The following is a 13,495-nucleotide window of genomic DNA, read 5'->3' on the forward strand; positions in this document are numbered from 1 at the left end:
GGGTATTTCAAAAATGACCGGTATATTTGAAACGGCAATAAAAACTAAACGAGCAGCGATAGAAATACACCGTTTGTTGCAATATGCTTGGGAGAACAGTACATTTTCAGGCGGACAAACTTTCGAAATTACAGTAGTTACAATTTTCAACAACAGATGGCGCTGCAAGTGATGTGAAAGATATACAAGACAACGCAGTCTGTGGGTGCGCCATTCTGTACGTCGTCTTTCTGCTGTAAGCGTGTGCTGTTCACAACGTGCAAGTGTGCTGTAGACAACATGGTTTATTCCTTAGAACAGAGGATTTTTCTGGTGTTGGAATTCCACCGCCTAGAACACAGTGTTGTTGCAACAAGACGAAGTTTTCAACGGAGGTTTAATGTAACCAAAGGACCGAAAAGCGATACAATAAAGGATCTGTTTGAAAAATTTCAACGGACTGGGAACGTGACGGATGAACGTGCTGGAAAGGTAGGGCAACGCGCAGCTAGTGCAGCAGGTGATCCGACAGCGGCCTCGGGTTTCCGTTCGCCGTGTTGCAGCTGCGGTCCAAATGACGCCAACGTCCACGTATCGTCTCGTGCGCCAGAGTTTACACCTCTATCTGTACAAAATTCAAACGCGGCAACCCCTCAGCGCCGCTACCATTGCTGCACGAGAGACATTCGCTAACGATATAGTGCACAGGATTGATGACGGCGATATGCATGTGGGCAGCATTTGGTTTACTGACGAAGCTTATTTTTACCTGGACGACTTCGTCAATAAACAGAACTGGCGCATATGGGGAACCGAAAAGCCCCATGTTGCAGTCCCATCGTCCCTGCATCCTCAAAAAGTACTGGTCTGGGCCGCCATGTCTTCCAAATGAATCATTGGCCCATGTTTCAGATCCGAAACGATTACTGCATCACACTATCTGGACATTCTTCGTGAATTTGTGGCGGTACAAACTGCCTTAGACGACACTGCGAACACCTCGTGGTTTATGCAAGATGGTGCCCGGCCACATCGCACGGCCGACGTCTTTAATTTCCTGAATGAATATTTCGATGACCGTGTGATTGCTTTGGGCTATCCGAAACATACAGGAGGCGGCGTGGATTGGCCTCCCTATTCGCCAGACATGAACCCCTGTGACTTCTTTCTGTGGGGACACTTGAAAGACCAGGTGTACCGCCAGAATCCAGAAACAATTGAACAGCTGAAGCAGTACATCTCATCTGCATGTGAAGCCATACCGCCAGACACGTTGTCAAAGGTTTCGGGTAATTTCATTCAGAGACTACGCCATATTATTGCTACGCATGGTGGATATGTGGAAAATATCGTACTATAGAGTTTCCCAGACCGCAGCGCCATCTGTTGTTGAAAATTGTAACTACTGTAATTTCGAAAGTTTGTCTGCGTGAAAATGTACTGTTGTCCCGAGCATATTGCAACAAACGGTGTATTTCTATCGCTGCTCGTTTAGTTTTTATTGCAGTTTCAAATATACCGTTCATTTTTTAAACACCCTGTAGCTGATACAACAGGGTGTGGAAAAATCAATGGAGACAGCAAATACACAACACATTACCGTCTCCAATATGCTGTAGGAACACCAAAACAGCTTCTAGTCCCGCCAGAGTGGAAAAATACAGGTTCTGTACGATTTTCTAGAGAATTTTATGCTACAGTCTGGAACCGCGCGACCGCTACGGTCGCAGGTTCGAATCCTGCCTCGGGCATGGATGTGTGTGATGTTCTTAGGTTAGTTAGGTTTAAGTAGTTCTAAGTTCTAGGGGACTGATGACCTTAGAAGTTAAGTCCCATAGTGCTCAGAGCCATTTGAGCCATTTTTTGAGCTACTGTTCTTGGAAAATACTGCTAAGTGCAGGTAAAGACAATGGAGCTGGATAGCGGTAACACACCCTCCTCTCGAAAGTAAACCACAAAGGCTCAACAATAATGAGATCTGGTCACTCTGGTGACGAGGAGAGATTCGACACTTCGCCCTCCTGCTCACAAGACCAGTCGTGGACGATGCGAGCTGTGTGAAAAAACGACTATTCACGTTGGTATGTAGACTCTAAAATAGATTACGGAAAGGCAAACCTACGTTTCTAGCATTTGTAGACTTAGAGAAACCTTTTGACAATGTTGACTGGCATGAGAAGAAATAAAAGCTTTGAGGTTCGTCGATGACATTGTAATTCTGTCAGAGACAGCAAAGGACTTGGAAGAGCAGCTGAACGGAATGAACAGTGTCTTGAAAGGAGGATATAAGATGAACATCAACAAAAGCAAAACCAGGATAATGGAATGTAGTCGAATTAAGTCGGGAGATGCTGAGGAAATTAGATTAGGAAATGAAACACTTAAAGTAGTAAAGGAGTTTTGCTATTTGGGGAGCAAAGTAACTGATGATTGTCGAAGTAGAGAGGATATAAAATGTAGACTGGCAATGGGAAGGAAAGCGTTTCTGAAGAAGAGAAATTTGTTAACATCGAGTATAGATTTAAGTGTCAGGAAGTCTTCTCTGAAAGTATTTGTATGGAGTGTAGCCATGTATGGAAGTGAAACATGGACGATAAATAGTTTGGACAAGAAGAGAATAGAAGCTTTCGAAATGTGGTGCTACAGATGAAAGCTGAAGATTAGATGGGTAGATCACATAACTAATGAGGAGGTACTGAACAGAATTAGGGAGAAGAGGAGTATGTGGCACAACTTGACTAGAAGAAGGGATCGGTTGGTAGGACATGTTCTGAGGCACCAAGGGATCACCAGCTTAGTATTGGAGAGCAGCGTGGAGGGTAAAAATCGTAGAGGGAGACCAAGACATGAATACACTAAGCAGATTCAGAAGGATGTAGGTTGCAGTAGGTACTGGGAGATGAAGAAGCTTGCACAGGATAGAGTAGCATGGAGAGCTGCATCAAACCAGTCACTGGACTGAAGACCACAACAACAACATTTAGAATCTATGAGTCTGGTAACATACCATCTAACTTTTGGAAAAATATCATACTTCCTGGCAGATTAAAACTGTGTGCTGTGCCGAGACTCGAGAAGGGGCCTTTGCCTTTCTCAGGAAAGTTTGGAAGGTAGGAGACGAGGCACGGGTGGAAGTAAAGCTGTGAGGGGGGGGGGGGGGTAAGTCGTGCTTGAGTAGCTCAGTCGGTAGATCACTTGCCTGCAAAGGACAAAAATCCCGAGTTTCAGTTTCGCTCTGGCACACAGTTTTAATCTTCCAAGAAGTTTCATAGTAGCACACACTCCGCAACAAAGTGCGGAAACATTTTGGAAACATCCCTCCGGCAGTGGCTAAGCCATGTCTCCGCAATATGCTTTGTTCCAGGAGTGCTAGTTCTGCCAGGTTCGCAGAAGAGGTTCTGTGGAGTTAGGAAGGTTGGAGACGAGGTAGTGGCAAAATTGAAACCGTGAGGATGCGTCGTGGGTAGCTCAGTCGCTAGAGCACTTGCTCGCAAAAGGCAAAGGTCCCGAGTTCGAGTCTCGGTCCGGCGCCCAGTTTTAATCTGCCAGGAAGTTTCATATCAGTGCACACTTAGCTGCAGAGTGAAAATCTCCTTCTGGTATCTTACACACAATTCCGAAGACTGCAACAGCTGACAAGGGCGAGAAGTGTCGTACAGTCAACTTAACAGCTCATGCATCCAAGTTGATGACAAGAAAAATATACAGAAGAATCGAAAAGAAAGTTGAAGATGTGTTAGCTGACAATCTGTTTTCGCTTTAGAAAAGGTAAAGGAACCAGAGCTGTGGGGGAGCGGTTCTAGGCGCTTCAGTCCGGAAGCACGCGGCTGCTACAGTCGCAGGTTCGAATCCTGCCTCGGGCATGGATGTGTGTGATGTCCTTAGGTTAGTTGGGTTTAAGTACGAGGGCAGTTCAATAAGTAATGCAACACGTTTTTTTTCTCGTCCAATTTTGGTTGAAAAAACCGGAAATTTCTTGTGGAATATTTTCAAACATTCCCGCTTCGTCTCGTATAGTTTCATTGACTTCCGACAGGTGGCAGCGCTGTACGGAGTTGTTAAAATGGCGTCTGTAACGGATGTGCGTTGCAAACAACGGGCAGTGATCGAGTTTCTTTTGGCGGAAAACCACGGCATCTCAGATATTCCTAGGCGCTTGCAGAATGTCTACGGTGATCTGGCAGTGGACAAAAGCACGGTGAGTCGTTGGGCAAAGCGTGTGTCATCATCGCCGCAAGGTCAAGCGAGACTGTCTGATCTCCCGCGTGCGGGCCGGCCGTGCACAGCTGTGACTCCTGCAATGGCGGAGCGTGCGAACACACTCGTTCGAGATGATCGACGGATCACCATCAGACAACTCGGTGCTCAACTTGACATCTCTGTCGGTAGTGCTGTCACAATTGTTCACTAGTTGGGATATTCAAAGGTTTGTTCCCGCTGGGTCCCTCGTTGTCTAACCGAACACCATAAAGAGCAAAGGAGAACCATCTGTGCGGAATTGCTTGCTCGTCATGTGGCTGAGGGTGACAATTTCTTGTCAAAGATTGTTACAGGCGATGAAACATGGGTTCATCAATTCGAACCTGAAACAAAACGGCAATCAATGGAGTGGCGCCACACCCACTCCCCTACCGAGAAAAAGTTTAAAGCCATATCGTCAGCTGGTAAAGTCACGGTTACAGTCTTCTGGGACGCTGAAGGGGTTATTCTGTTCGATGTCCTTCCCCGCGGTCAAACGATCAACTCTGAAGTGTATTGTGCTACTCTTCAGAAATTCAAGAAACGACTTCAGCGTGTTCGTAGGCACAAAAATCTGAACGAACTTCTCCTTCTTCGTGACAATGCAAGACCTCACACAAGTCTTCGCACCCGAGAGGAGCTCACAAAACTTCAGTGGACTGTTCTTCCTCATGCACCCTACAGCCCCGATCTCGCACCGTCGGATTTCCATATGTTTGGCCCAATGAAGGACGCAATCCGTGGGACGCACTACGCGGATGATGAAGAAGTTATTGATGCAGTACGACGTTGGCTCCGACATCGACCAGTGGAATGGTACCGTGCAGGCATACAGGCCCTCATTTCAAGGTGGCGTAAGGCCGTAGCATAGAATGGAGATTACGTTGAAAAATAGTGTTGTGTAGCTAAAAGATTGGGGAATAACCTGGTGTATTTCAATGCTGAATAAAACAACCCCTGTTTCAGAAAAAAAATGTGTTGCATTACTAATTGAACTACCCTCGTAGTTCTAAGTCTAGGGGACTGCTGACCTCAGAAGTTAAGTCCCATAGTGCTCAGAGCCATTTTTGAAAGGTCTGTCCATACCGTCACCAAGATCCCACTTTATTGCACTCTTGGGAGGAAAACATGGGCAGAAGTTGAAACAAGACTCATCTGACCATACGGCTCTCTTCCACTGCTCCACAGTGCAGATTTTATGGCTTTGCCACCAGATTTTCCTGTTACAGTCATTTGCGTCAGTGATGAGTGGTTTTGCAACTCCACCACGCCTTGCAATTCCCATGTTATGGAGCCCCCACTCTGTTGTTTTGATGCTGATAAGGTTTCTGTTTGAAATGGCTCTGACCACTATGGGACTTAACTTCTGAGGTCATGAGTCCTCTAGAACTTAGAACTACTTAAACCTAACTAACCTAAGAACATCACACACAACCATGCCCGAGGCAGGATTCGAACCTGCGACCGTAGCGGTCGCTCGGTTTCAGACTGAAGTTTCGAGAACCGCTCGGCCACTCCGGCCGCTAGGGTTTCTGAATGAGACATCTACAGTAGTTCTGCGTCCTGTTATTTTTTGTCACAGTCCTCTTCAATGTTTGTCTGTCACGACCACCCAAGACACACGTTCGTCCATATTGTGATGCAAGCGATGATGATTTCCCACTTTTGCTGTACACAGTATAAATCCTTTCTGTGGTGCCTCTCGAAAGACGAAACACTTCGGATATCTTGGGTTTGGAAGCACGCACCATAACGAGCATCAACAATTTGCGCACATTTCTGACATAATGCACTCACACCTACACTGAACAGTGTTCTGACAACGACTGACACAATATTCACGACATTACACTGGTGCCATTCGTAGTCCAACATGCTTGGCTGGCTTCTGCATTTATGTTCAAGCATGCATTTCTCATGTGGTTTCTATATTTTTGTCCAACCCTCGTACATAGAAACTAGAGTAGCTCGTACTGGAGACCCTCAGTGTTGAGTCCTGAAGATCTGACAAGGTATTTTTGAGAACAGATTGGATAACTCATTGGGCTTACCTACAAGCATTACGGTAAAGGCCATTAAAATTGCTGCACCAAGAAGAAATGCAGATGATAAACAGGTATACATAGTACAAATATATTATACTAGAACTGACATGTGATTACATTTTCGCGCAATTTGGGTGCATAGATTCTGAAAAATAAGTAGCCAGAACAACCACCTCTGGCCGCAATGACGGCCTTGATACGCCTGGGCATTGAGTCAAACAGAACTTGGATGGCGTGTACAGGTACAGCTGCCCATGCAGCTTCAACACGGTACCACAGTTCATCAAGAGTAGTGACTGGGGTATTGTGACGAGCCAGTTGCTCGGCCACCATTGACCAGACGTTTTCAGTTGGTGAGAGATCTGGACAATGTGCTGGCCAGGGCAGCAGTCAAACATTTTCTGTATCCAGAAAGGCCAGTACAGGACCTGCAACATGCGATCGTGCATTATCCTGCTGAAATGTAGGGTTTTGTAGGGATCGAATGAAGGGTAGAGCCACGGGTCGTAAAACATCTGAAATGTAACGTCCACTGTTCAAAGTACCGTCAATGCGAACAAGAGGTGACCGAGAGGTGTAACCAATGGCACCCCATAGTATCACGCCAGGTGATACGCCAGTATGGCGATGACGAATACACGCTTCCAATGTGCGTTCACCGCGATGTCGCGAAACACGGATGCGACCATTATGATGCTGTAAAGAGAACCTGGATTCATCCGAAAAAATGGCGTTTTGCCATTCGTGCACCCAGGTTCGTCGTCGAGTACACCATCGCAGGCGCTCCTGTCTGTGATGCAGCGTCAAGGGTAACCGCAGCCACGATCTGTGAGCTGATAGTCCGTGCTGCTGCAAACGTCGTCGAACTGTTCGTGCAGATGGTTTTTGTCTTGCAAACGTGCCCATCTGTTGACTCAGGGATCGAAACGTGGCTGCATGATCCGTTACAGCCATGCGGATAAGATAGCTGTCATCTCGACTGCTAGTGATACGAGGGCGTTGGGATCCAGCACAGCGTTCCGTATTACCCTCCTGAACCCACCGATTCCATATTCTGCTAACCGTCATTGGGTCTCGACCAACGCGAGCAGCAATGTCGCGATACGATAAATCACAATCGTGATAGGCTACAATCCGACCTTCATCAAAGTTGGAAACGTGATGGTACGCATTTCTCCTCCTTACACGAGGCATCACAACGACGTTTCACTATGCAACGCCGGTCAACTGCTGTTTGTGTATGAGAAATCGGTTGGAAACTTTCCTCATGTCAGCACGTTGTAGGTGTCGCCACCGGCGCCAACCTTGTGTGATTGCTCTGGAAAGCTAATCATTTGCATATCACAGCATTTTCTCCCAGTCGGTTAAATTTCGCGTCTGTAACACGTCATCTTCGTGGTGTGGCAGTTTTAATGGCCAGTAGTGTACACGCATCTGTGGATTTGGCCAGCAATTGGAAACCCCATACTAGGTTTGTGTTTGAGCACATCTGAACAGCAGAAGCAAACATTGTACACCATATTAGTCGACCCCACAGTAGATCTGGCCTGCGGTCCAGGTTTTCTGGACAGATACACCCGCTTCCTCGAGACCATAGGTGATCTGCTTTGACTTATTGGCTAGTCGGCCGGCTGGACCCACCTGGAGGGACTGTATGCTCTCGTAGAGCTGGTCGGCGGAGGCGGCGCCCAGCAGCAGGCACTGGACGCTCTCGTTCTTGAGCCCCCACGCGATGGCCAGCTGCTGCACCGAGCAGCCCAGCCGCTCCGCCAGCTGCGCCACGTCCCGCACCTTCTCCTGCTGCGGCCGCCGCGCCGGTGGGGCGGGCTCGCGGGGCGTGTCGTCGCCTCCGCCCCCGCCTCCGCCCCCGCCGCCTCCACTGCGGTCCTTGACCCACGTGAAGCCCTGTGCGGCCACGGGTGCGTGGACCGGAGTGGCGTGCAGTTGGCAGGAACACAGTGTTACACACCACACTGTCACGATCTACAGTAACAGCGGCAGCAGCGAGCGGTAGCAGCAGCGGTACGAGGTAGGCTGTTCCAGCTCACCCGCGTGCCTGGGGGGCGCCCGGGCAGGCACAGGTACAGGTGGGCAAGGGTGGGCAAACGGCGGACAGGGGGCCTTGGAATTGGGCCGTAGTGTTTACGATCACAGCTCATTGGATGAAAGCCTGAGGACAGGGGTGGCCACCAGCTTGTGCATGTGCAACATGACCATCTGGTGGAAAGTCTACACTTCAAGTACCTGTTCATGAGTATGTTGAGAGGTGGATGTGGGAACCCTTACCCCATGGAGGGCATTGGAACAGTGTGAGTACAGGTGTGCAAGGGTGGGCAAACGGCTGTCAGGGGACCTTGGAATTGGGCCATAGCATTTACAATCACAGTTCATTGGCTGAGAGCCTGTGGACAGAGGTGGAACCAGCTTCCACATGTGCAACATGGCTGTCTGGTGGGAAGTCTACACTTCAAGTACCTGTTCACGAGTATGTTGAGAGGTGGATGTAGGCACCCTTACCCCATGGAGCGCATTGGAACAGCATGGGTACAGGTGGCCAAGGGTGGGCAAAGGGCTGACAGGGGGGCCTCGGAATTGGGCTGTAGCATTTACGATCACAGCTCATTGGCTGAGAGCCTGTGGTGGCCAACCAGCCTCCACATGTGCAACATGGCTGTCTGGTGGGAACTATACACTTAAAGTACCTGTTCACGAGTATGTTGAGAGGTGGATGTGGGCACCCTTACCCCATGGAGCGCATTGGAATGGCATGGGTACTGGTGGGTAAGTCTGGGCAAATGGCTGACAGAGGGTCCTTCAAATTGGGCCGTAGCATTTACAAGCACATCTCATTGGCTGAGTTCATGTGGACACGGGTGGCCAACCATCTTCCGCATGTGCAACATCTGGGGGGAAGTCTACACTTCAAGTACCTGTTCACGAGTGTGTTCAGATGTGGATGTGGGCACCCTTACCCCATGGAGCGCATTGGAACAGCATGGGTACAGGTGGGAAAGTGTCCGCAAACAGCTGACAGGGAGGCCTTGGAATTGGGCTGTAGTGTTTACGATACAGTTCATTGGCTGAGCCTGTGAGCAGGGGTGGCCAACCAGCTTCCGTATGTGCAACATGGTCATCTGGTGGGAAGTCTACACTTCAAGTACCTGTTCACGAGTATGTTGAGAGGTGGATGTGGACACCCTTACCCCATGGAGCGCAATGGAATGGCATGGGTACAGGTGGGCAAGGGTGGACAAATGGCTGACAAGGGGGGCCTTGGAATTGGGCTGTAGCATTTATGATCACATCTCATTGGCTGAGAGCCTGTGGGCAGGGGTGGCCAACCAGCTACCGCTTGTGCAACATGGCCATCTGGTGGGAAATCTACACTTCAAGTACCTCTTTACGAGTATATTGAGAGGTGGATGTGGGCACCCTTACCCCATGGAGCGGATTGGGACAGCATGGGTACAGATGGACAAGGGTGGGCAAACGGCTGACATGGGGGTCTTGGAATTGGGCTGTAGCGTTTATGATCACAATTCATTGGCTGAAAGCCTGTGAACAGGGGTGGCCAACCAGCTTGTGCATGTGCAACATGGCTGCCTGGTGCGAAGTCTACACTTCAAGTACCTGTTCACGAGTATGTTGAGAGGTGGATGTGGGCACCCTTACCCCATGGAGTGCGCTGGAACAGCCTAGTATATGGGCTGGCTGTAGGAGTGTCTGTGTCGTTCCATTTTCATGTATTTGGATTCCAAAGGCGTTAAAAAGCTGGGAAGACTATAGTCTACTGTACGATACTGCAGTGCCTGTGTTGTTCATCAGTACTGTGCAACATTATGTCAGACATGCACTGTTATAAAATACGTGAAATGCATTTTCTGTCGCGAATATGAACAACCATCAGTGGAATGATGGAATGACGAAAATGGTTTACAGCGTAAGGAAGTTTGGTAAGGAGACTGCTTGCGATAAGTGGCAAAACTGGGCTCGTCCCCCGGTCCAGCATAAATATCATTGTGGTCATTCCATTATACAGCTGATGGTCATGCAACTGCAAATATATTTCATTTTCATCTACGATATCCCAAAATTAATCATTGGCTAGGTTCGACAACTGAATATACAGAGTGAACCCAAACTCCAATGACAGAATTTCGGAAGCTATTTAGTGAAATTTTCAGAGTATTTTGGTACAGAGGACACTGGGTTACCAGTGGGTCTATACAGAGTAATAATGCTCCCAAGTTTATTCACTGACAACGAATTCCTTGATATCAGTTGTATTATTTGTAGGTATACCAGTCACCAGCGACGTATGAAAATTTCTGCCGGAAGCGGTCTTCAACCCGATTTCCTGCTTATCACGACTTCTCATCTTAACCACTTTGGCTATCCATGAATCCTCTCTGGAGCGACCCGAACCTCCATATGTCACACTTTCTCTATCTTTATGTCATAGTCCACTAAATTCATACCTACTGCTCGCAATATTACTTGAATTCCCGCAACAGGGGAATGAAGAAACGAGAATCGATAGCAATGTTGTTATCATCTTATGCCCACATATACAGGGTGTTACAAAAAGATACGGCCAAACTTTCAGGAAACACTCCTCACACACAAATAAAGAAAATATGTTATGTGGACATGTGTCCGGAAACGCTTACTTTCCACGTTAGAGCTCATTTTATTACTTCTCTTCAAATCACATTAATCATGGAATGGAAACACACAGCAACAGAACGTACCAGCGTGACTTCAAACCTTTGTTACAGGAAATGTTCAAAATGTCCTCCGTTAGCGAGGATACGTGCATCCACCCTCCGTCGCACGGAATCCCTGATGCGCTGATGCAGCCCTGGAGAATGGCGTATTGTATCACAGCCGTCCACAATACGAGCACGAAGAGTCTCTGCATTTGGTGCCGGGGTTGCGTAGACAAGAGCTTTCAAATGCCCCCATAAATGAAAGTCAAGAGGGTTGAGGTCAGGAGAGCGTGGAGGCCACGGAATTGGTCCGCCTCCACCAATCCATCGGTCACCGAATCTGTTGTTGGGAAGCGTACGAACACTTCGACTGAAATGTGCAGGAGCTCCATCGTGCATGAACCACATGTGTCGTACTTGTAAAGGCACATGTTCTAGCAGCACAGGTAGAGAATCCCGTATGAGATCATTATAACGTGCTCCATTGAGCGTAGGTGGAAGAACGTGGGGCCCAATCGAGACATCACCAACAATGCCTGCCCAAACGTTCACAGAAAAGCTGCGTCGATGACGTGATTGCACAATTGCGTGCGGATTCTCGTCAGCCCACACATGTTGACTGTGAAAATTTACAATTTGATCACGTTGGAGTACATACTGACGAAATCAAAATGAGCTCTAACATGGAAATTAAGCGTTTCCGGACACATGTCCACATAACATCTTTTCTTTATTTGTGTGTTCCTCACACACAAATGTTTCCTGAAAGTTTGGCCGTACCTTTTTGTAACACCCTGTATTACAAGCCTACGTAGGTGTATAATGACACAGTATTTCTCATGATTCCCCGTTTTCCCACTCTCCCTGTTGTGGGTATCCAAATAATACTGCTAGCAGTAGGTAATGAATTTAGTGGACTACAATATAAGAACAGAGACAGTGTGACATATCGAAGTTTGGTTAGATTTAGGGAGCGTGCACGAATACTCAAAGTGGTTGAGCCAAGCACTCGCAATAATTGGGAAGTCTGGGTCCGAGTACTGTTCCGTCACAAATTTTCATGTATCACTGTTGGACAGTAGACCTGTGACTAATATAGAAAATGACAAGGAATTCGTGATCAGCAAAAAAATCTTGCAGTATTTCGTAAGGCTGTGGCTTGTCACCAGTGTGTGTGTTCTTTCAGACATACATGTGCACACTAATAGTGTTCTTATGATTTATTCAGTGTATTATCCCAATTGTCTTTACTCCTCTGACAATAATTTCACAATAGTGTAAACGCCTGTCACATGCAAACTACACAACTCAAAAATACTCAGACATTGTTCGTGTCGCTGATGGAACAGCTCAGCATATCATCATCACGTTGTTTTCCTCTTTAATTCAGTAAACGCACACACAAGGTACAAGTCGGACAACTCTCCAAAAGTAAGCCTATCCATGCTGCTGTGTATTGCCATGAACGTAGAAGTAACATTGCTGGAAAAACAAATCTAAGAAAGGACTGAGCAGTACTGAATGCAAGCTTGAGGTAAAAGAGTAAAGTGGGCATTATGGCTGTCAACAGTGGCTAACTGACAGAATGGGCCGAGTTTGTTTCCAAATAAGGCATATAGCATATGACATCAACATTTACACTGCTGCAAAGATACACTCCTGGAAATGGAAAAAAAGAACACATTGACACCGGTGTGTCAGACCCGCCATACTTGCTCCGGACACTGCGAGAGGGCTGTACAAGCAATGATCACACGCACGGCACAGCGGACACACCAGAAACCGCGGTGTTGGCCGTCGAATGGCGCTAGCTGCGCAGCATTTGTGCACCGCCGCCGTCAGTGTCAGCCAGTTTGCCGTGGCATACGGAGCTCCATCGCAGTCTTTAACACTGGTAGCATGCCGCGACAGCGTGGACGTGAACCGTATGTGCAGTTGACGGACTTTGAGCGAGGGCGTATAGTGGGCATGCGGGAGGCCGGGTGGACGTACCGCCGAATTGCTCAACACGTGGGGCGTGAGGTCTCCACAGTACATCGATGTTGTCGCCAGTGGTCGGCGGAAGGTGCACGTGCCCGTCGACCTGGGACCGGACCGCAGCGACGCACGGATGCACGCCAAGACCGTAGGATCCTACGCAGTGCCGTAGGGGACCGCACCGCCACTTCCCAGCAAATTAGGGACACTGTTGCTCCTGGGGTATCGGCGAGGACCATTCGCAACCGTCTCCATGAAGCTGGGCTACGGTCCCGCACACCGTTAGGCCGTCTTCCGCTCACGCCCCAACATCGTGCAGCCCGCCTCCAGTGGTGTCGCGACAGGCGTGAATGGAGGGACGAATGGAGACGTGTCGTCTTCAGCGATGAGAGTCGCTTCTGCCTCGGTGCCAATGGTGGTCGTATGCGTGTTTGGCGCCGTGCAGGTGAGCGCCACAATCAGGACTGCATACGACCGAGGCACACAGGGCCAACACCCGGCATCATGGTGTGGGGAGCGATCTCCTACACTGGCCGTACACCACTG

At 48.4% G+C, this 13,495-nt stretch overlaps 1 protein-coding gene across 1 annotated transcript in view; it reads right to left on the reverse strand.

The window, feature by feature from the left end:
• LOC126212760 (voltage-gated potassium channel subunit beta-2) overlaps positions 1–13,495 on the reverse strand; it is a 117,355-nt gene that overhangs the window by 18,615 nt on the left and 85,245 nt on the right. Inside the window, exon 8 of the mRNA XM_049940167.1 lies at positions 7,905–8,168. Within this exon, the coding sequence (XP_049796124.1) occupies positions 7,905–8,168 (264 nt within the window). The remainder of the gene's footprint in view (positions 1–7,904; positions 8,169–13,495) is intronic.

This window comes from Schistocerca nitens, chromosome 11 (assembly GCF_023898315.1).
Source record: "Schistocerca nitens isolate TAMUIC-IGC-003100 chromosome 11, iqSchNite1.1, whole genome shotgun sequence".
NCBI lineage: Eukaryota > Metazoa > Arthropoda > Insecta > Orthoptera > Acrididae > Schistocerca > Schistocerca nitens.